The sequence below is a fragment of the Aotus nancymaae genome, unplaced genomic scaffold (genome assembly GCF_030222135.1).
Source record: "Aotus nancymaae isolate 86718 unplaced genomic scaffold, 86718_ANA_hifiasm-v0.15.2.pri h1tg000016l, whole genome shotgun sequence".
Lineage (NCBI taxonomy): Eukaryota > Metazoa > Chordata > Mammalia > Primates > Aotidae > Aotus > Aotus nancymaae.
Genome location: NW_026988428.1, coordinates 68,081,800 through 68,104,900, shown reverse-complemented (window position 1 = coordinate 68,104,900; position 23,101 = coordinate 68,081,800). Strand labels below are relative to the sequence as shown.

Sequence of the window (23,101 nt, the reverse complement as noted above, 5' to 3'; positions counted from 1 at the left end):
TTAATTGATCCACTTCCAACTCGACCTGTCACTGTATAAACAAAAACAGCTTCTGACACTGACCTGCCACTCGCCTGGTTTCTACCTCTGTCTTCCCTGCTTTGCATTAGAATCAGTCTTAGTGGTTAACAGTGGCATCTGAAAGACAATTTCTCCAAGATAACTGCATAGGCTCAAAGGGCAAAACACCTGTCTTCTTGGCAGAATTGCCAGGCTCCTGGACAAATAATTTGGAGAGTTTTGCTGTCTAATGGACATACTGCTGGAGTGGGTGTTCTTAGGGTTGTCTTCAGTGTTGTCACTTGGATACACCTTTTCCTTGAGTAGAAAATTAAGACATTCTGTTAAAGGAAAGCATTCTGTTTGCCAGTAGAGTTTCAGTTATTACATTTAGGCATACTAATGAAGGGCTTTTTGTTTCTTGTCATCAAGACACGCCATCTTATGACCCAAATGCTCTCCATTTCATTCTTCTGGCCAGTTACAATATCCACACAACTCGGAATTGATGAAACTACTGCTTTCCTAAACACCTGTGTGTTTTTGTAAATGCCTTTAACGGAGTCACTACTCATAGCAAATATGTTATAGAGGGGACAAACATGATACGTAGCACCTGAGAAAGGAGTGCCATAAGAAAAAACAATGGAAAAGGAGGGGAAACAGAGAACAGGCAGAAATGGGGACACATTTATTAGGAAAGAATTGCAAGAGGCAGAGGAATGGTTAAGCAAGCTGAGAACGCAGGGAGGACAGAAAAATAAAAATGATCTTCACTGTCTGATTGTCACAATATTGATGAGCACTAAAGTACTGCCAGGTGCTGGTTTAGACTAACTTGACATCAAGCTTGCAAAAAAGAACACTATTTTCACAGTCCATGAAATGTTATTAATATGTAAGTGCAAGGTCACAGAGGAGGATGAGAGAGGTAAAAAATCTGAAATGTTTTCTGACTCTAACTTGTACATCCTTAGAAACAGTAGATTAAAGGAGGGTTCTGAAACAGGAGAATTTAAAAGAAAAAGCACATTTGTCTCATACATTTGTGCTTCTATAAAAAGATTTTCACAGGAAATTTGTACTTGCAATGTATATTTCAGTGCTTTTAAATTTTGTTTTGGCAAATAAAGTAAAAGGAAGATTCTATTTATGTTTAATTAAGGTTTGCACTTGATATGAGTCAAGCCTTTTGAAAAAGTCAAATGTCTCCATGTAAATATAATCAAGTTTCCTTCAGCAAGTGTCCATGTGTGATAAATAAGTTTTAACTTACTAATATTCACAGGTAACTCAAGAAAAAAAGAGAAATTCATAAAGAGACTTTAAGAATAGATGTTTGGCTGGGCGCAGTGACTCATGCTTGTAATCCCAGTACTTTGGGAGACTGAAGCCAGTGGATCACCTTGAGGTTGGGAGTTCAAGACCAGCCTGATGAACATGGAGAAACCCTGTCTCTACTAAAAATACAAAATTAGCCAGGTGTGGTGGTGCATGCCTGTAATCCCTGCTACTTAGTAGGCACAGGCAGAATCACTTGAACTGGGGAGGCGGAGGTTGCAGTGAGCCAAGATGGCGCCATTGCACTCCAGCCTGGGCAACCAAGAGCAAAACTCCATCTCAGAAAAAAAAATTGTTTAAGTTAGTGGTTGATCACTAGTTTGTGCAGTATATAAATTTTTGGAATGGTTTAACAGATATGTGTCTTGATTTGTGGCTTAATTGCAGGTTCTCTTTCTGGAAATCTTTTGCTTGACAGAATCCCAACACAGCACAAGTTTCTGGAGAGTTTAACAATCATCTTCTGCCAGCATGTCAATCTATATGGGTTTAGTGCTTGGATGTCAGAGTGAGTGTTGATGATACTCGGAAGATCTGGGGAAGCATGTTACTAAGTTGATAAAACATTTCTTCAGAAATACTCTGTAAGAGGAAAAAATAATAATTGCACTTGTTACATCATCGATTTTTAAAATAATTTTAGAAGTATTTTAAAATATGGACCTAGTTCTACATATGGAGTGCAATATGTGAAAATTATCTTTCATGACTGATGTAACTGCATGGCTATGGACAAGGGATGTTTTTCTGGCTCCATCTTTGGAGAACTTATGTCGTTTATGTCAAATATTAAGTTTGATGAGTAGAAAAACCTCTAGATAATACTAGTGTAAATCAGTAATAAAATACCACTAATTTTGCCAAGTTCTTCACAGAATACAAAATCATTCTCTGCTAATGCCTTATTGATGAACCCTTTGTAATCTATATATTACAATGTGGAGAAAAACAAAGGAATGATGAGTCAGGTTTTGTCTGGGGGTTAAATAACAAATCCCTTGAGTGGTAGATGCTGATACCTTTGACAATAGACTAAGTGCCTTTATAACATCCAAATACTTCTCCCCTTGAAAAACAGAAAGTGATTAGCATTTTATATTGTATTTAGGATTTTAGGGCAGGATGCCTAGCTGTATCTGTGAGAAATCTAATAAAAGAGATTAAATTGGGGTGAGATCTACACAGATAACATACCTGTGGTACTAGAAATTGCACTGTCCTAGAAATTCCTCCATCCCATGAGGCCATTTCCATCATAAAACCTAAAAGAGAAAAATAGATGTTGCTGTTTTACAAGCTCTGGCCTTCAAACCTACCAGTCACTTACTGAAATAAACTGAATTTTCATTGTAAGGCTTCATTTCTTGACTTTTTAGGTAGCCATTTGCCTGTAGGATACGCTACGCCTAAAGGACAGATAAATGTCTGCAATCCCTAAATCTTCATGCCAGAGAAGTGTAACAGAGTTCTGTCAGCACACTCTTATTTATGATTTCTCAAATCAAATTTAGTCTCCAAATACAATGAAGCTAAGACGGGTTATTAAAAGTTAATAAATATGTGGCTCTATTTTTTTTTTCTAAGAGAATAAAGGAAATAGAGAGCAAGCTAGTAGCAGAACAAAATATAGTGTCCAAATATCCTTGTATTTCAAAGGGGCTGGAGACTTATTTTGTGACTAGAAAAATAAAAATAAAAAGGCCTATTATGAAATATTTCCTTGCTAAACTATCTAACTGAGGCACTAGATTGCAGGGGTATCTTTCACATTCTTTCTTCTGGGTCACTCTACTTTCAATATTTGGGAGGAAATATAGGTGGTAGCTGTGCGAGATAAGATTATGCTCACCTTTGACACACTTGAACACAAGTTCCGCTCTCCTTAAGCACCAGGGTATAGTCATTTCCTAAAAACAGAAATAAAACAAAAGATACGTTTTTAACAGAACTTTGTATAAAAAGTAAAGTCAGATCTTTATTTATCTATAATGTTGACTATCCACGTTGTTGTGACTGGATTTAGGAAACTATTTGCTAATCTCAACTGGATTTCCTCTAATTTTTAGGCATGCAACTTCTTCCAGCTCTTAGACTATACTTGTGGAATACAAATTAATTTAATAAGCCCTATAAATATGATTAAAAAATAAACATATCCTTATTTTTTCTGGATAATTCTAAAGGCAAATATAAATGAGATAGGAACTCTACTACTTGAAATGTTAGCATGAATAATTCTATTACAATGTATATTTGCATAAGCAACAAAATATTTTTACTGTATAGTATGTTATTACAAATGAATGGAAATAAACAAATGCCCCATCTAAGCCACCTAACAAATGCATTCATTTTTCTACGTTCCTTTCTAATCTTCGTTCACCAAAACATTTATAATTTTCCGTAGTATGACTGGAGCGTATGTCATTTTAAAATCTATTCCTCTTCACAAACATTAGGATTGTTTTTCCTTAAGTCTTCATAATTATAACTATGAAACATGTAGAATATTTCATTATTGTGATTCTCAAACTTTGTGGGTCTCAGGATCTTTTGTACTCTTAAATATTAGCCTGGTGCAATGGTGCACATTTGTAGTCCCAGCTACTTGGGAGGTTAAAGAAGGAGTATTCCTTCTTTATGTAGATTCTTAATGTAGATTATATCTTTTGATAATTATTGCATTAGGAATTAAAACTAAGAAAACATTAATTTCATTTAAAAACAATGATAAACCCATTCATGTTAACCTAAATAACATTTTTATGAAAAATAACTACTTTCCAAAACAAAAAAGTTTTAGTATGAGTAATAATGTTTTAAATTTCTACAAATCTCATTAAAGCCTAGCCTAACAGAAGACATCTGGATTCTTATAGCTGTCTCTGCATTCAATCTGTTATATTATCACACAGCATGTAGCTTCTGAAAAACACACTGGACACTTGTGCAAGAATAAGAATGGAAAAGCCGAATGATGTCTTCCTTACTAACTACTCAGTCTTTCATCTTTTCTAAGAAGGCTTCCACCCCTATCACTCAATTGAAAATTCTTTATGTGAGATCATCGATGATTATTAATTACCAAACCTTTTCTCAGTCTTATTCTAATTGACCTTCCTGTTGTAATTAATATACTTATTGACTACTCCCTTTCTTCATGACATTTTCTCCCCCCTCTGCCCTGGGGCTGATGTATCATCAAATTATTTCAGTTCTTCACCTATCTCTGAAGGTCTTTGTGACCTCATGGCTAGTTACTGCTATGCTTCCTATCTAGTGTCCTGATTCTACTATTTCCCCTCTAAACCACTACTTTTGGCTATTTTAAGTACATTTCTGATTATATTATACTCCTGTTTTAAGAACTTAAAATTGCTTCCTACTGTCTCACACACATAATATGTAAGCCTTTCTTTTACTATTTAAGGCTACATACTTTAAAGCCAAAGCTACTTTAAGATTCTGTGACTTTTAAATTTTTAAAAATGAAGGTTTCATTCAAGTATATCTGCTCACATTTGCCTAAACATGGTCTGCCATGCCTGTCACCCACCTCCCTCCATTTTTCCTCAATCTGTTTCTTCTATCTACAATGCCCTTCTCAGTAATTCCATCTATTGAACCTGATCTTCATTCTTCAATGTCCAGACGGTATCACCTATTACAGCATTTCCTATTTTCCCAGCTACAAATACATCTCCATTTTCTGAACTCCCAAGGTACTTTACTGTTGTCTTATCTCAATGCTCACATTTTTATCCTGTCGTTTTGGGGAGGAGGGCAGAGGAGTGGGTAGAAGGATGGGGTTTATTCTTTCTCTTCTTTATTAAGTTATGTGCTCTCTGAAGGTAGAAGCCACTTTTTATTCACCTTTATTACCTTTATAATGCCTTCTATAATACTGAGCACATACATGCTTGAAAACATAGGTTGAATGAATTAGCTTTTATCCATGGACATTTAAAGACTGTGACTTTCTTTGTAGCCAGAAATAGAGTTTAATAGAAAACTACTTTTAAATTTGTGTCCGGTCTAGTTTTTTAGTTGGCTAAAAAGGAAAGAATTTTCTTGGGTTAGGTCCTGAAAGCTTCTAAAAATTCACTAGAATTTTCTGATATTCAATTTTAAGTTATGTTTATAACACTTTGGTTTCAAAGTTCACAGAAAGAAGAGGATTTCCTTGTAACTGCAATGGCTACTGCAAAAGAGCTACAGTGGTCTTATGGAGTACACACACGCATGGAGGGACAAGTGTTTGGTTTTTTGTCTTACTTCCTCCTAGTTAAAGATGATGCATACAGAGAACAAGCTGACTAAGAAATGTCTACAGCTACGGAGCAATACTGATGGCTCTAAAAACTACAATAATAATGTCTTATGTTTACATGGAACTTAACAATATACATAATCTCCCAAAAATAACCTTTATACATTTTAAAAAAAGATGCCACCAAAAAAAAAAAAAAAAAAAAAAAAAGAAAAGATGTTCAGAGAGGTACATGGAATTGCTCAAGGTCATGTGACAGCCTGAGGCTTCAATTTTCATTTTCTTAATAGTATCTTTTGATGATCTAAGGTTTTGAATTTTAGAATGTAATATTCTTCTTTTATGGCTTATGCTTTTGTGGTATAACAAATTTCAACCTGCTTAATCTGATGCCATCAGGATTTTCTTTTATGCTTTCCTCTAGAAGCTTTATAATATTAGTTCTTTTGTTTATGTCTTTAAACCATTTTAAATTAATTTTTATATATGATATAATGTAAGGGTTAAGACTGTTTTTTCTATATGAATAGCCAATGGTTTCAACAACACTGAAAAGATGACCCTTTCTCTCACTGCATTGCCTTGGCATCTTTGCTGGAAGCCAAATGACCATATATGTAAGAATTTATATCTGGATGCTTTATTCTGTTTTCTGATCCATTATTCTTTTGCCACTATCACATTGCATTGATTACTATAACTTTATAGCAAGTCTTGAAATTAGTTAGTGTAAGTTCTTTAACTTTGTTCATTTTCAAAACTGATTTGGCTGTTTCAGGTCCTGTGCATTTCCATATACATTTTAGAATTAGCTTGTCAAAATCTCAAAATTACCTTATAAGAATTCTGATTGGGATTTAAATCTATAGATCAATTTTAGGAGAACTATTATCCTGACAATATTGAGTCTTCCAATCCATGAAAACAGTATATATTTCCATTTATTTAGGTCTTTTAAAATTTCTCTCAGCAATGTTTTGTAGTTGCTAGGTTACTTTTCATAACATCCTTTTACATGAAGGCATTTTAAGCTTGTCCTCAGTTCTTTAAACACAGTAATCAACTATTGTATGACCTGTGTTTTATAATTCCAGTGCTTCAAGTCTTTGTGCATCTGTTTTCATGTTCAGTTGTTTCTGCTGATTCTCATTCATGGTATCTAATTTCATTAAGGACATACTTATTCACTTATGTTAAACATTTTATTCAAGAACCATATGTAGGAATAAATACTATTGTATAACTGAGATTTGCATCATCTTAAAATATTACTCTAACACCAATCATTTTTGAAATACTATGCTAGTAATCAGAATCAAGGAATTAGTACTATTTATACTGTTTTAATGAAGCACTCATTTTTAAATATAAAAAAGCATTTTCTGACAATAACTTGTCTTATAATCTAGAATTTACTGACATCTATGATTAGCCTTGAATTATTTCAGGCTAAGGTCAAATCTAAGCACTGCCAGTCACATGAGGACAACTAATGTAAATTGTAAGCATAGAGCTTATTGAAGGGCTGGTTTTGAACACCAACAAACAGAATATATATTATTCCAATGCATTAAAATCAAAATACTAATGGTAATAATTAAAGATTGTAGCACAAGTTAACATAGGGATGGGTTAAATGGTAGGTAGGGGAAAAGTAATCAAGTTCATTGTCCCACTTGTCCAAAGATCATCACCATGTTACTGATTAATACCCTGCTTTCTTGCTTTTTGTATATTTGTGCTTAACTGCATGGTCTAGAGCAAATATTTGTGATACAAATTAAGAACTTCACACTTTTCGGAATGATGTGAATTAATGACAAAGTTTCATCAATGCTATTTAGAGAATATACCAAAATAGCAATTTGTGGTAGGACCCCAGCACATCTTTGAAGTGATGGACACTGTTTAAAATGAAATTTAAATCTCAGATGATATAAACTCTCATATTCAGTATACTTTAACTTAATGCCACTTGGCAGCATATTACTCTAAGAGGAAACTAGACAGCTACCTGTATGTGCATGTGCATGTGCATGCGCACACACACACACCCCTGGGTTGTTTTCAAATCTTCCATGTGCCTCCATAGAGATTCCACCATAAGCTTAAGAGAGATACTTGCAAGGTTTTTTAATCCTGCCATTTTGTCTCTGATTAAAACCAGCAGCTAAAAAGAATAGCTTTGGGTACTTAGGAAAGGTAAACTGTAAGCTTTAGAAGTCAATAAAGTCATGAGAAGAACGACTTATTGAATGTCATGAGTTGTGGTCAGCAGTTTCACAAGGAGCTTACTTCTGGAAACAAATCTTAGTGTATACGACACAGTAGATGATATAGACAACACTATGTTGTCTCTACATAGACAGGGTAACAGTATAGAAAGTTTTTGATCACAAATTCTAAATAATGGAAAAGTGACTACATCTTAGTGTTTTGAAGTGACTACATCTTAGTGCACTGTTAAGAGAAATCCAGTGAAGCTGAAAGGATGATGTGAAACACTACAGACTTTTTAACAAGCAAAAAATTGGGCCCTAGTCCAGATATAGTGGCTCACACCTGTAATCCCAGCACTTTGGGAAGCCAAGGTGGGCAGATCACGGGGTCAGGAGTTCGAGACCAGCCTGGCCAACACGTTAAAACCCATCTCCACTAAAAACACAAAAATTAGCTGAACATGGTGGCAGGCACCTATAATCCCAGCTACTTGAGAGGCTGAGGCAGGATAATTGCTTGAACCCGGGAGGCAGAAGTGGCAGTGAGCCAAGATCGTGTCACTCCACTCCAGCCTAGGTGACAGAGCAAGACTCTGTCTCAAGAAAAAAAAAAAATTGGACCCTACTGTCACACTTTAGATGATAAACGTACAGAAGAGATTCTAAACCTATGAAAATGAAATTAAAATATCAGTTCTGACTATAATTGAGGTAATACCTTCTATCTAAAGCTGACTGTTACTCAACATGAATCCTCTCGTTAGGGTAAGGTTGAACTGCAGTTACTCAGTATGTACTTCTAAGTCTTCACTGTTTGTCTTGGAATTTAGACATAAGAATTATTATCTGAGTTTATGTACCAATGGGGAATCCAAGATTATTCTTTACTTCTCAATTATGTGCCTCTGAGGTACCTGAAACACTGTGTTAATAAGTTTCATAGCCATTATCAGAAGAGGAGCAATAGTTTGGCTTTATTTCTTATTTTTCACATTCAGTATAATAGCACAGGTACAACCACTTTGAAAAACTATTTGCCATATCTACCAAAGCTAAACATAAATATACCCTGAGACCTAAACATTCCATCCCTAAGTATATTCTCAAAAGAAATGTCAAAAGGTGTCTACTGGAATGTTCATAGCAATACTACTCATAATAATAAAAATCTGGAAAACTACCTAAATGTTCATAAATAGAATGTATAAATAACTAGTCACATGATGAAATATATAACAATAACAATGAACAATCTATAACCATGCACAATATTATGGATAGATCTCACAACATACTATTGAAGGAAAGAAGCCAGATATAAGATTAACAGCAAAAGCAAGCCCAACTAATCCATAATTTTTGAGATGAAAACAGTGGTTACCCTTGAGGAGGGAGTGTGGTTTAACTGAAAGGGAGGTGGCTGCTGGGGTGCTGGTCATGTTCTGCTTCATGATCTGCATATTTGTTATATGGGTGTTCAGTCTGTGAAGATTTGAGCTGCATATCTATGCGTACTTTTCTATATGTATGTTATACTCCAATATAAAAGTTAAAAACAAACATCTATATGTGTGCTATACTCCAATATAAAAGTGAAAAACAACAAAATCTTCATTAGTAACAATAGTTACAAAACCAAATGATTTAGTAAGCCCAAATTATTCAACAAGTTAACAGAAACAATAAAAGAAGTTGAGAATTCAGTATTCTTGGCTTGTAGCTTCATTCCACAAGACGGACTCCAATAAGACAGTATCTTCAGAGCACAAAGATCTATTGAAATAAAACTGATATGTCTTTCTTCTTGCTGATAGGTTATTTTTCCTTTTAAACTGCAATTAATTTCTATAGCCCTTTTATCTACCACAGGACATGGGCTGTTTCAGTCATCTTCATTATCATCTTGCACACACTAAAACATGGTTAACTGACTGTCTAATGATTCTGTTAGAAGAGGAAAACGACACCTGAAATGCTTTGGGATCCTTGCCCCAAAGCTAAAACCAATATTTGCCTCTATATCCTGTGCAGTGTTATCTGAGTTTAGAAACTTCTTGACCTGAATGGATATTTAAATACAACAAATGGGAGAATCATAGCTCAATATACTTTTGTGAATTAAACTGGACACTTGGGAAACAAACTTAATGTTCTGCAGCTGGCCTTCCCAATTTAAAACATGTAACTTTTGTGACATTGTGGGAGAAGGAATGCTAGTTGTATCAGATGTCTGGAAGTAAATCTGAACTTAGTGACTTTTGGAAACACTGTTTTTGAGGTCGTTTCCCACCTACATATAACCATTTTTATAAAGTGGTTAACCAGGAGTCCAGCTGCAGGAATGTTTGGATGAATTCCTTGTGGTGGGAATTAATCATAAACTTTGTTACTCCCCAAAGACCCTTTTATAGATAGACTAGTTAGTGATGATGATTTAACAATCGCTAAAAATTCCTGATGGAACTAAAACTTTACAAAGCTATAGTGGCGAAAAAATGTTTGTCTATCTCTCTTGATACCATATTAGGATGACTGAGGCTACAGAAGTGAATGGAATGAGAAATTCGAAAGTCTGCTGAAGATGTCATAGGATAGTGCTGGAATTCTCCTAATCAAAACAACCAAGTACCTAGTAAAAATATACCAGCATAGATTATAAGTGGGAAATGATTGAAAATCACCCTGTCTCGGAAGGACAGGAATTATTTTTTTTGTGTTTATACAGCAGCAGTCCCCAACATTTTTGACACCAGGAACCAGATTTGTGGAAGACAATTTTTCTGCAGACTGGGGGTTGGGGTGAGGGTGTGGATAGTAGGGATGGTTTCAAGATGATACTGTTCCACCTCAGATCACCAGGCGTTAGATTCTCATGAGGAGCACACACCCTAGATCCCTTGCATTCGTAGTTCACAATAGGATTTGCGCTCCTACGAGAATCCAATGTGGCTGCTGATTTGTTAGGAGGCAGAGCTCAGGTGGTAATGCTTGTCCTCCAACCCTCACCTCCTGCTGTGGGGCAGGTCCTTGGCCTAGCGGTTTGGGACCCCTGTCATACAGGATATGAAATTTAAAATGAGGCCTCCTGCAATATAATGAGTCTAAGTGGGGACTTAGTCTAAAAAGTAAAACATAAACTCTTTTACACTGTCCTTTACAATACAGCATTTTTCTTTTGGTAAATAACTGTTTATAATCAATAATCAAACTTCTCTCCTGACATTCACAATCTCCACTTCCCAGTCAGCAATTTTTTAAAGAGATACAGTTTCACTGTGTTGCTCAGGCTGGTCTTGAACGCTGGGCTAAAACAATCTTCCTGCCTCAGTCCTTGGAATAACTGGGACTACAGGTGTCAATTTTGCTTTTTAAAGAAACGCCTCCTCAAAATAAGCAGGCACAGAGTTGCTATGAGTCCTTCATCACCAAATTAAGCACTGGCTCTCCTAGGACTTGTCTGGACCCGTTTGGTTTGAGACACATTTGTTTCTCCAGACTATGTGAAATTGAATTCTAGTCTTTATATTATTTCTATAATGTATGCCTTCTAACCAGTTTCTATGTGGGTGAAGGAAGAAGAAAACCAGTCATGGAAAGAGACTGTTAAAAATTAAATTACAGTACATAACAAAATGGATGAGTGATTATGCTATATCTTAATTGTAGAACTGTATTACCTAAAAAGAACCCTTGAGAAAATGTTAAACCAAGGATCCAGAATATCTTTCCATTACCTATTAATACATACTTAGAAAATGCAAACTAATTTTCATGGCAGCCTAAGCCAAATACATACATGTATGTAAATCTAATGCTACTTACAGCAAAAAAGAAGAAGGAGGGGTAAGGAGGGGGAAGAGCAAAGGGAAGACAGGGAAGCGGAGGAGAAAGAGGTGTAGGGACACATGCCTTATTCAAAGCTAAATATTATTTTGATTTTCTAGTTTACTTACTACAGGACAATGCTATAGCTCTCTGAACATAAATGGTTAAGGATTATTCACTGTTTTGTATTATAGTTTACTCAATTCTATTAACCAGATAGGAGATGCAAAAATTCATTAGTTTAAAAAAAGTGCCTTTAAAATGGATTATTATATAATACTGAGGGTTAACAGATTCATAAAATTATAAGATTTTTCTTTGCTTACCTCTGACATATCATGTACCAGCAAGAGAGGAATGCTTATTGTTGTGATGTCATGGGTACAGCAAACTTTGAGTATATTTCGGAGTCCCATAATGGCAGGATCACGAGCAGTGATGTTTCCTGATTTCACGTGGTCATCCACACAAAGGTGGAAAGCAACATGGATTTCTGAGAGATTAGAATGCCGTGTAATATAAAATTCTCCTGTGAACAATAAATACAATCATGATTATCAAATGCCTAAGTCACATTCATCAATGGGCTTTGTAAATAACTGTGATGGGCAATCAATGTGTTGAGCTACTGGGGTGTATCACAAACATTTACTGGGCTCAGGAAGCAACTGTGATTACTGCTCCTTAATTTCTTGAAGAGAAGCTAATGAAAATAAGAGATAATAGTCAATTTTGCAATAGGTTCATAAATTGGTATGAAGTGACCACCAAATAGTAAATAAATCAAATGAGTACTCATCTTTATTTTGATGTAAATGCCTAAAATGTCTTTTTTTATTTATATATTTTTTGAGAAGGAGTCTCGCTCTGTTGTCAGGCTGGAGTGCAGTGGTGTGATCTCGGCTCACTGCAACCTTCAACTTCCTGGTTCAAGTGATTCTCCTGCCTCAGCCTCCTGAGTAGCTGGGATTATAGGTGCCTGCCACCACCATGCCCAGCCAATTTTTGCATTTTTAGTAGCGGTGGGGTTTCACCACGTTGGCCAGGATGGTCTCCATCTCCTGACCTCGTAATTCACCCTGCTCAGCCTCCCAAAGTGCTGGGATTACAGATGTGAACCACCACGCCTGGCCTAAAATGTCAAATTTAACATGTAAAAAAGGTTACTTGTTTTTTCCATGCCCTAAATCTGCTCTTCCTCCTCTCAACTTATGAGACCAATCTGACCAGTTAGTTGCTTAGGACAGAAAGATAGGTGTCCTTAATTCCTTTGCTTTCCCTCAATGCCTATCACCCCATCGACAATCCAATCTACCACCAACTATTTTCAGTTCTATCTATAGAATAGCCCAAATCTGAGTATTCCACTTTTATTGGTGTTACCCCAGTTCACACTACTGTAATTTTTCACCTAGGTTTTTGTAATACTCTCTTAATTGATCTCCTTACTCCCTGCTTGCCCACCTACAAACCAATTCTTCATGCAGCTATGACTTAAATATAAATCATATTATATCCCTCCCCTACTTAAAATCATCCAACAGGCTCATACTGTAGTATTCAGAAAAAAAATCCAAACTCTCTATCATGGTTTAGAACAAGGGTCCCCCATGGACTGGTACCGGGCCATCACCTGTTAGGAATCGGGCTGCATAGCAGGAGGTGAGCAGCCAGCAAGTGAGTGAAGCTTCATCTGTATTTACAGCAGCTCCTCACTGCTTGCATTACCACCTGAGTTCCACCTCCTTTCAGATCAGTGGCAGCATTTGATTATCACAGGAGCATGAACCCTATTGTGAACTGCGCATGTGAGGGATTTAGGTTGCACGCTCCTTATAAGACCCTAATGCCTGATGATCTGTCACTATCTCCCATCAACCCCAGATGGGACCATCCAGTTGCAGAAAAACAAGCTCAGGGCTCCCACTAATTTGATATTATGGTGACTTGTGTAATTATTTCATTGTACCTTACAATGTAATAATAACAGAAATAAAGTACACAATAAATTTAATGTACCTCAAGGCTTTCCAACCCATGGTCTGTGGTAAACTGTCTTCCAAGAAACTGGTCCCTGGTGCTGGTGCCAAAAAGTTTGGGGACCACTGGTCTAGAAGGCCTAGATGACTTGAACCCTACCTCTCTCTCCAATATCTTCTTGTCTCATTCTCTTTCTTCACTCCAGTTACAGAGGCTTTTGTTAAGTTCTTGAAGCATGCAGAGCTCGTTCCTAATTCAGGGCTGCTGCCTGGAGGGCTTTTCTCCAAGATTCTCACATGGCTGACTTCCTTTCATCAATCACATCTCAGATCAAAAGTCACCTCCTCAGAAAGGTCTTCCTTGACTTCCTATCTACTAATGGTTTCCTCCACCTTTACTCTTTCACCTTATTTGGTTTTATTTTCTTCTTAGCACTGAATTTCTTTTGTGTACATATTATTTTAAAGAGCCCACTGTGTACGTGCCATGATTACAGGGATTTTTTCTATCTTGTTAAATGTTCTATCTCTAGCAAGTGGAACAGCACCTGGCACATAGAAGGTACTCCATAAATATTTGTTGAATGAATGAGTATTTTAGGCTGAACGCTGGAGCAGTCTATCTCAAACATTAAAGTAAAATCCATGCTTCCTACCATCACTCTTTTTTTTTACGTAGCCCCACAAACCAAGAAAAATCTCATCAGCTTTTATTTTCTGTAGTTCCTATCAATATAGAGAAACAAAACAGAAAACAGAAAGGATATGTTCTTACCAATACATATACCTCACTGGAAATTCTGATAGGCCTTCTGGGAAAGGTCTGCGTATCTCTACTCTCCCACTCTTAACCTTTGCCCTCCCAAATTCTGCTCCCCCTTGTGTCAACATCATTATCTTAGGATCTAATTATAAACACACAGTATACTTAAAATACTTAATATACTTTAGCCCTATGGTTAACATTTCTAGTTACCAATGTGTATCAGCTGTATACATAGATGCCTCTGACAGGTCCCAGGCAAAGATCTTTATATTTTTTATTTTAACTTGAACAAGATAAAGGAATTAGATAAACAGAGAAGGAAATTAAAGGAGAGCAACAGATATATCACAATAAACTGGACAAAGTGAAAGTAAGAAAGAAAACGGGTGAGGAATAGTTTAGTTATAATTTTCCAGGAAGGCAGCAAAAGACACAGACTGCTCATCAGAAACTCAGTGGACTGTATGAGACAATATCCTTCTGGGCCCAGTGAAGTGTATTACCTTCTAAACTGCTACTGATAATTCAGATGATGGAAGTCATAGCTTTAGATATGGGCCATGATCCAGGAGTGTGGCAGAATGACTTAGTGAACAAGTCAGGTGCTCCTAATCCCCAAATTGGCATTGCTTTCTTTGACCTTAAATGACTTGTTTCTTGGCCTAATTTTACCCATTAATAAAATGGGGGCCATGGGGCTGGCAGTAGTAATCAAATTAATATGATGTAGTAGAAAAAGGACTAGATTGGATGTTAAGAAGATCTGATTTCTAGCACTTATTGACTGAGTGATCTTGGGCAAATCAATTCAACTTATTGATCCTCTGATACTTAGTGTATGAGATGGGAAAAATAATGCTGACTGCTTTCCTTACAAAGTTATTATGAGAATTAGATTACATAAACTGTAAATACTTAGATCATGGTTAAGTCAACTATGACTGGCTTACAAATATATAAATAAAACTATTTTTCTTTGCAATTTAAAAGTTAAAATAATTTTCGATTTAGATTTTTTTCATCTCTTGTAAACATCCTGGTTGTGTAGGTATACTTTAATTAAATGGAAATTAAGGTGCTATTATCTCTAACTGAATACTTTATATTACTTTTCTAACTCAGACTTATGATATATCCTTCTGATTTGGTTCTAATACAGAGATAAAGTATACAAATAAGATAGTCCGTGTTATGTTCTGTGATACAAACACTATTAAGGGTCATCAGAGTGAATTCAATCAGAAAGAGGGTTGAGAGACTGAGTTTCCAGTTGTTAAAAAACCTATAGGCTTTTCCAAAAAATACTAGGGAAGGAAATACAAATAGCAACAAAGAGTTATGTTTAAAAATCAAACAGACATTGGTTCTTCCAGAGTAGTAATAAGACAGGCACATTTTAAGAAAGACACAAAATATGGATGATTTAAATTATGGATCTATGAAGAAAAATACAATAAATACTTCATTGGAGGTATTTTTAGACGAAGAGAAAGATGGTTTCCGGTTCCACACAGTGGAGGAAACAACACGTGGTGATTCTAACACTACCCACTGAGGTGGAACAACTGAAGGTGGGAGGAAATTTCAAGGCTGATGACCACAGGCTAATGGACAGGGTCTGACAAAATGAATACAAGAAATGAGTATGGTATTTGCTTAGATTAAATGTAATATGTTGAGTGACAGTGGAGATACACACACACATGCGCACACACACACACAGTGTGTGTGTATCTCCACTGTCAAATGTGACCTACATGTCAAAGATCTGGGGAAGAAAATGTGAGAAAATTACCTTAAAGGAGAATAAAAACTATCAGGAGATGGCTATTTCTGAAACTATAAAATTTATCACTTAGTTAAAAAATTTTATAATATATACAAATAGTCCTTGTTATGCTCTGTGATACAAACACTAAGGGTCATCAAAGTGAATTCAATCAGAAAGAAGACTGAGAAACTGAATTTCCAGTTGTTAAACAACATATCTAGAATAATAAATAAAATGGAAAGCAGAAAAATGTAAGGGGAATTGAAAATAAAATTCTAAATGAGATGACCCACTTTCTTTATATTTAAATTCAACTGTTTATATCTCTACGTACTATTGTTCATATTTTACTTGATCTTAGCTATATGGCTGAGAAGTATATAGTTTATATTTCAGAGTAAAACTTTTTTTTGGTTTATTTCTTAAGAAACTAAGAAATAATGTATAAGAGAAAATTTACAATAGCAAATAATAAAACTTAGGTAACTTCTTGAGCAATTTTTCTTTTATAGATCTAGAAAAAAAGTCAGTACTAGTATAATATTAATAATTAAGTTTTAGGCCAGGCCCAGTGGTTCACGCCTGTAATCCCAGCACTTTGGGATGCTGAGGCAGGAGGAGCACTTGAGGTCAGGAGTTCAAGACCACCCTAGCCAACATGGTGAAACACCGTCTCTACTAAAAATACAAAAAAATTAACTGGATATGGTGGCATAGGCCTGTAGTCCCAGCTACTCAGGAGGCTGAGGCAGGAGAATTGCTTGAACGTGGGTGGCAGAGGTTGCAGTGAGCTGAGATTGCGCCAATGTGCTCCAACCTGGGCGACAGAGCAAGACTCTGTCTCAAAACAAACAAACAAACAAAAAAATTAAGTTTTACACTGGAGAATATCTGTGAAAGTGTATTATAGAGGTACAAAGTGTTGTTTTAAAGTGATTTAATGACATGCTAAAATTAAAGATTTAAAACATAAATTCCTATGGTTTGTATTACAAAATGTTTTTTGGTGTAAGAAAATCATAATTTGAAATAAAAAAACATACTTACCAGGTAAAACATTTAAATAGTTCCTCTCAGCATTCTTAGTCTTATCATCATTTCCTCCATTTTGGTTTCCAGAATCTATTCACAAGACAATGCAGTATGAAAGAACATAAGAACATATGAGAACATGTTACTATGACTGCTCCCAAAAGAATCACAGCAACAGCAAAAATTCTCTGAGGGCATCTATATGCCAGGCATTCTGCTACATGCTTTACATGGATGATCTCATTTAATTCTTACGAAACCTCTATAACCACAGCCCTGAGAGGTAAGTCCTACTACTATGTCCATTTTATGTATGAGGAGAAAGAGGCTTGGCTAGGCTAACTAACTTAACCAAGCATGCACAGATAAGTGGTAGAGCCAGGTCTTGAATTCACAAACTCAGATTCTCCTATGGTATTAACCACATTAGACATGCCAGTATCCTATTTTTCATCTGGGAGGTTCAGGGAACCAAGTTAATCACACATAAAATACCTTCATTAGGTAGTTGTGGTGTGGCCATCTTTATTTTTAGATTCTGAGTCACTGTTGTTGATACAACTTGTTCAGGACTACAGATAAATGGCTAGTGGCATCAGGAATCACTGTATACTTAGTCCATTCCTGAAATTTATTTCCTACCTGACACTATGCACAATTATAACAGATAGGTGAAACTGTCTCATATGGAACTTTTTTTCAGCTATTTGACAGTTTCTCTTCTTTTCTGAAGGCATGCTATTTCTTAGAAGAATAAATGTTGGTAAAAGAAGAAACATTATGTTGAACACACATTATAAAGATTGAATGCGAATTATTTTATATATTTTAATAAAAGAGACATCTGAACTTTATAAGAATTGCATCAGAACTCACAAATGCAAACTGAATATTAGCCTTCAAAAAGTAGCTATCTTTAAGAGGTTGCATATTTATTCCAATTAAAAACTCTTTTGGAATCTATTTTGGAATGGCCTTCAGCATCAGAAAATCACATGACAACAGACCTTCAAATGAATAAACTGCAAATATCAAAATATTATAGTTTTAAGAGAGATTTGAATAAAAGTAACAATATTTTTATCTAGTGACTACTTTGATAAATTGATTTATAACATTGAACCTTGTAAATGCACATATGTTATAAATTAAGAGAGAGATAGGCACAGAGAGACAGAAAGCTCTGTGTTGCTAGAATCTATATTTAATGAAATATTATTTCTAATACAGAGCCATGTGGTTGATAGGCTTTGAATAAATGTCTAATCATAGCACAAATTACAAGAAACAATAAAGGACTCTAATCTTGTTCACATGGAGTATGAACAAATGGAAGCTCTGTTAAGTAAACAAGAGAGAACAGTTCACAGTCCATTTCCCTTTCATGTTTTCATGGCAATACCTTGTTTAGTAACAGTAAGAAGATGGCTAGTTTTATTTTTTTAAAAGTATATAAAATGTGCATAAAAACAATTTTTGACTTTTTATCATGGACCACAGAAATATAAAGATGTTAATATAACTGTAATAAGAAAAGTAATGCAACATCTTAGAATAAACAAGTCCTTGCAAATCAGGATGTAAACTTGCAGAATATGTAGGCGTGCACAGAAAAAGATGAAGGTATTTTCACAAAGTTCTTCTATAACAACATGCAGCTTTCTTTAAGAAAGTCTTTTATAAACCTACTTGCATCACTGACTCACTGAAACCACAAAGTAGTTGCTTGAACAAGAACAAAATAAAACCATGACATACACGCAATGCTTTAGCCGTATGCGGTTTAACAACTTCCCCTCATTTACTGCACACTTTCTATCTCTCTTAAATATACTTAGAATCCTCCTCCTCCTTCCACACCTGCCATAATCTCAATCTTCATGCTTTTACTCACTACTAAGAATAATGTTAAAATGTTTCTGATCACATCACTGCTAGTTTCAATGAGAAGGAAGCTGGTAGAAGAATAAGAGGGTATACTGAGATTTTCTGAAAGGTTACGTTAGGATATACTTCTATGGTGATTTTCTAATACCCAGCTGGCTCTGTTATATGTAACATATATTGCCATAGCGAAGCCGTAACTACCTTTAGTGGGAATATAAACTGGCAGAAATGCTATACAGAGTAATTGCCAAGGCTATGAAAAGTATAAATGTATGTGTCCTTTAACCCAGGAATTCATCTTTAGGAATCTCTTCTGTAGATATGCTTACTGCTCACACACATGCACAATTATTCATATGCAAACTTATTTATCATTACTAGACATTACTGCTTATAATAACAAAAATAAGGAATAGATCAAATGTCTATTAGTAGGGGACTTATTAATAACAGGATATCCTGCAATGCACTACTATGCAACAGCATAAAAGTATGAGGATGGTCTTTATGGACTGATACAAAATGATCTCCAAGATAAATTACTCAGTAAAAAAGGCAGAGTACAGAATAGTGTATGTAGAAAGCTGCCATTTGTGTGAAAAAGGAAAATAAATACACACATACACTTGCTTATACATACATAAACATCTGTCTAGAAGGTACATGTGATAGCACTGGCTGCCTCTGAAGAGGGAAAACTGGATGGCTAGAAACAGAGTTAGCGCCACTTTCACTGTATGCTCTTTTGTAGTTTGAATTGTGAATCTTGAGAATGTTTTACCTATTTAAAAAATGGTTAAAAACATATAAACCATTTTTTAAAAGTTTATTGAATAGATAGGGAAACTGTATTGAAGCCTAGTCAAGTTATGACTAGATAGCCACATTCTAGCTAGAGGAGAAAGGAAGGAATTCTATACTTTCTGAGAGTGAAAAAGATGGGAGAGGGGAACAAACAGCCTTCAGAAAGGTCTTCCTTATACCAAGCAAAGATATAATATCTCTCTGCAACTGTACAACAAAAAAACCTATGCACCTAAAGTACTATAATGGTTTCTTTTAAACACAGCAGGTGCAAACAAAGTAAGGAAAGAAAGAATAAAAGCATTCAAAGTACCAGAAGCAGATTTAAAGGTGCAAACATCCCCAATTTTAAAACTTGCCATGTTTTATTTCCTGGGCACCAACATCAGGTTTTTATAAGAAATAATAAAATACTGGCCAGGTGCAGTGGCTCACACCTGTAATCCCAGCACTTTGGGAGGCTAAAGCGGGTGGATCACATGAGGCCAGGAGTTCGAAACCAGCCTGGCCAACATGGCAAAACCCCATCTCTACTAAATATACAAAAATTAGCTAGGCACGGGGTATACATCTGTAATCCCAGCTACTGAGGAGGCTGAGGCACGAGAATTGCTTGAGCCTGGGAGGCAGAGGTTGCGGTGACTGAGATCGTGCCACTGCACTTCAGCCTGGATGACAGAGTGAGACTCTGTCTCCAAAAACAAGAGAAATAATAGAATACTCCGTATACATTCAAGCCAGACAAGAGCATGCATTGTAATTTTATGTCTATGATATATGAAGTGTAAGAAAAACACACCTTAAAAATATTTGAAATGACTATTACCCTAATATTTAGGTCCTAACTAAAGAAACCTATGGTACCAATTTAATTTACAAAGAAACCACTCTTTAAATTTTCATTTTTCAATTAAAAACCAGCTGAATTACTCTGTGATTCCAGCCAGAGATTTTTCTTTTACCTGTCTTCCCTTAACCCTCTTCCTATGCAGATAGAAAGCTTCTGAAGAAAGATGCCATTAACTCTTTCAATAGCTTTAAAAACCATTTCCAGGACGGACGGTTCTCAAAAAATTAAAAACAGAACTATCTTATGATCCAGCAACTCCACTTTAAGGTATATATCCAAAGGAAATGAAATCAGTATCTTAAAGAGTTATCTTCATTTTGGCATTATTTACAATAATCAAGATATTAAAAACATACCTAAATGTACACGTAGACACACACACACACACACACACACACACACACACACACACAAAATATTATTCAGCCTTAGAAAAGAAAATCCTGCCATTTGCAGCAACATGGATGGACCTGAAGGATACTAAGCATCCCGGAGGATGCTAAGTGAAATAAGCCAGACACAGAAAAACAAACATCATATCATCTCACTTACACATGGAACCTAAAATAGTTGAACTCACATTGATAGAGAGTAGGTGGTTACCAGGGCTGGGGCGGGGGAATATGGGGAGATTTTGGTCAAGGGATAAAAGTTTCAGCCACACAGATGAATAAGTTCTGGAAATCTAATGTATGACAATGTGATTATACTTAACAATATTCTAGTGTATACTTGAAATTCATTAAGTGGATAGATCTTAAGTGTTCTCACCATGGACATAAAAAAGTGGCAACTATCTGAGGTAATAAAATTGTTTGAAGTGATTATTTTACAGCATCTGTGCACATTGAATCATCAAATTGTATACCTCAAATACATACAATCTTTAATTATCAAATACATCTCAATAAATTAAAAAAAATTTTCCTGTAAATTTCTTAAACAGAATGTTATGTTATGAATAAATATAGAAAAAACAGTCATTTAAGGATACAGTGATTTTCTTTAAAAGAACCAAAAATAATTCATTTAACTGACTTCATGCTACTTAAGCCAGTCAAAGATATAACATACATGTAATCCCAGCACTTTGGGAGGCCGAGGTGGGTGGATCACAAGGTCAAGAGATAGAGACCATCCTGGTCAACATGGTGAAACCCCGTCTCTACTAAAAATACAAAAAACTAGCTGGGCATGGTGGTGCGTGCCTGTAATCCCAGCTACTCAGGAGGCTGAGGCAGGAGAATTGCCTGAACCCAGGAGGCGGAGGTTGCAGTGAGCCGAGATCGCGCCATTGCACTCCAGCATCGGTAACAAGAGCAAAACTCAGTCTCAAAAAAAAAAAAAGAAAAGATATACATACAATGCTCTGGTTTTTCTTCATAACAAACAAATCTTTTGCCTTTTACTAAAGATTTCCATGGAGAAGAACAATTCTGAGTTTATAACCAAATTTTTTGAAGTCCAGCTTAGACAAGGCTAAAAAAAAAAAAAAGATATACAAAATGCATATATTTTGTGCTACCTTTTACTCTATGTTTCCAGTCCCCTCTGTAGTAATAACTGCGTCTACTTCAGAGATACAGAACTTGGATCAAAAGATCACCAACTTTCCAGTGAGTACCTATCTCAAGTATTACTATAGTACTGAAAATTAACAATAGTTTTCGCTAAGAACCTTGAAGAAAATCATCCCCTTAAAAAAGAAAATTAGGCACAGAGTTCAAGCTTCTAAAGATCTGGGTATATATCCAAAGGAATAGAAATCATTCTATATAAAGATACATGAACGCACACATTCATTGCAGCACTATTCACAATAGCAAAGACACGGAATCAAACCAAATACCCATCAATGATAGACTGGATAAAGAAAATGTGGTATATATACACCATGGAGTACTATGCAGGTATAAATGATAGACTGGATAAAGAAAATGTGGTATATATACACCATGGAATACTATGCAGGTATAAAAAGGAATGAGATCATATCCTTTGCAGGGACATGGATGGAGCCGGAAACTGTTATCCTTAGCAAACTAACGCAGGAACAGAAGATCAAACACCACATGTTCTCACTTACAAATGGGAGCTGAATGATTAGAACACATGAACACATGGTGGGGAACAACACACTGGGGCCTGTCAGAAGAAGGGAAGAGCATCAGGAAGAATAGCTAATAGATGACGGGCTTAATACCTAGGTGATGGGTCGATCTGTGCAGCAAACCACCATGGCACACATTTACCTATGTGACAAACCTGCGCATCCTATACATGTACCCTGGAACTTAAAACAAAAGTTGAAGGAAAAAAAAAAAAACAAGAAAAACAAAAATACATTTTAATGTTCT

General features: G+C 35.7%; 1 protein-coding gene and 1 non-coding gene across 4 annotated transcripts in view; one reads left to right on the top strand and one right to left on the bottom strand.

Moving 5' to 3' along the window:
* Positions 1–668: 668 nt before the first annotated feature.
* FERRY3 (FERRY endosomal RAB5 effector complex subunit 3) overlaps positions 669–23,101 on the bottom strand; it is a 40,262-nt gene continuing 17,829 nt past the window's right edge. For all 3 annotated transcript variants that reach the window (XM_064377525.1, XM_064377526.1, XM_064377527.1), the window contains 5 exons: positions 17,219–17,293; positions 11,982–12,184; positions 3,191–3,248; positions 2,536–2,603; positions 669–1,923 (listed from right to left, as the gene is read on the bottom strand). In XM_064377525.1, coding sequence (XP_064233595.1) covers positions 1,831–1,923; positions 2,536–2,603; positions 3,191–3,248; positions 11,982–12,184; positions 17,219–17,293 — 497 coding nt within the window. In that variant the 3' untranslated portion in view covers positions 669–1,830. The remainder of the gene's footprint in view (positions 1,924–2,535; positions 2,604–3,190; positions 3,249–11,981; positions 12,185–17,218; positions 17,294–23,101) is intronic.
* Positions 22,109–22,225, top strand: LOC135275594 (U5 spliceosomal RNA). The gene has a single exon (XR_010343205.1). It is a non-coding gene; the product is annotated as a U5 spliceosomal RNA (small nuclear RNA).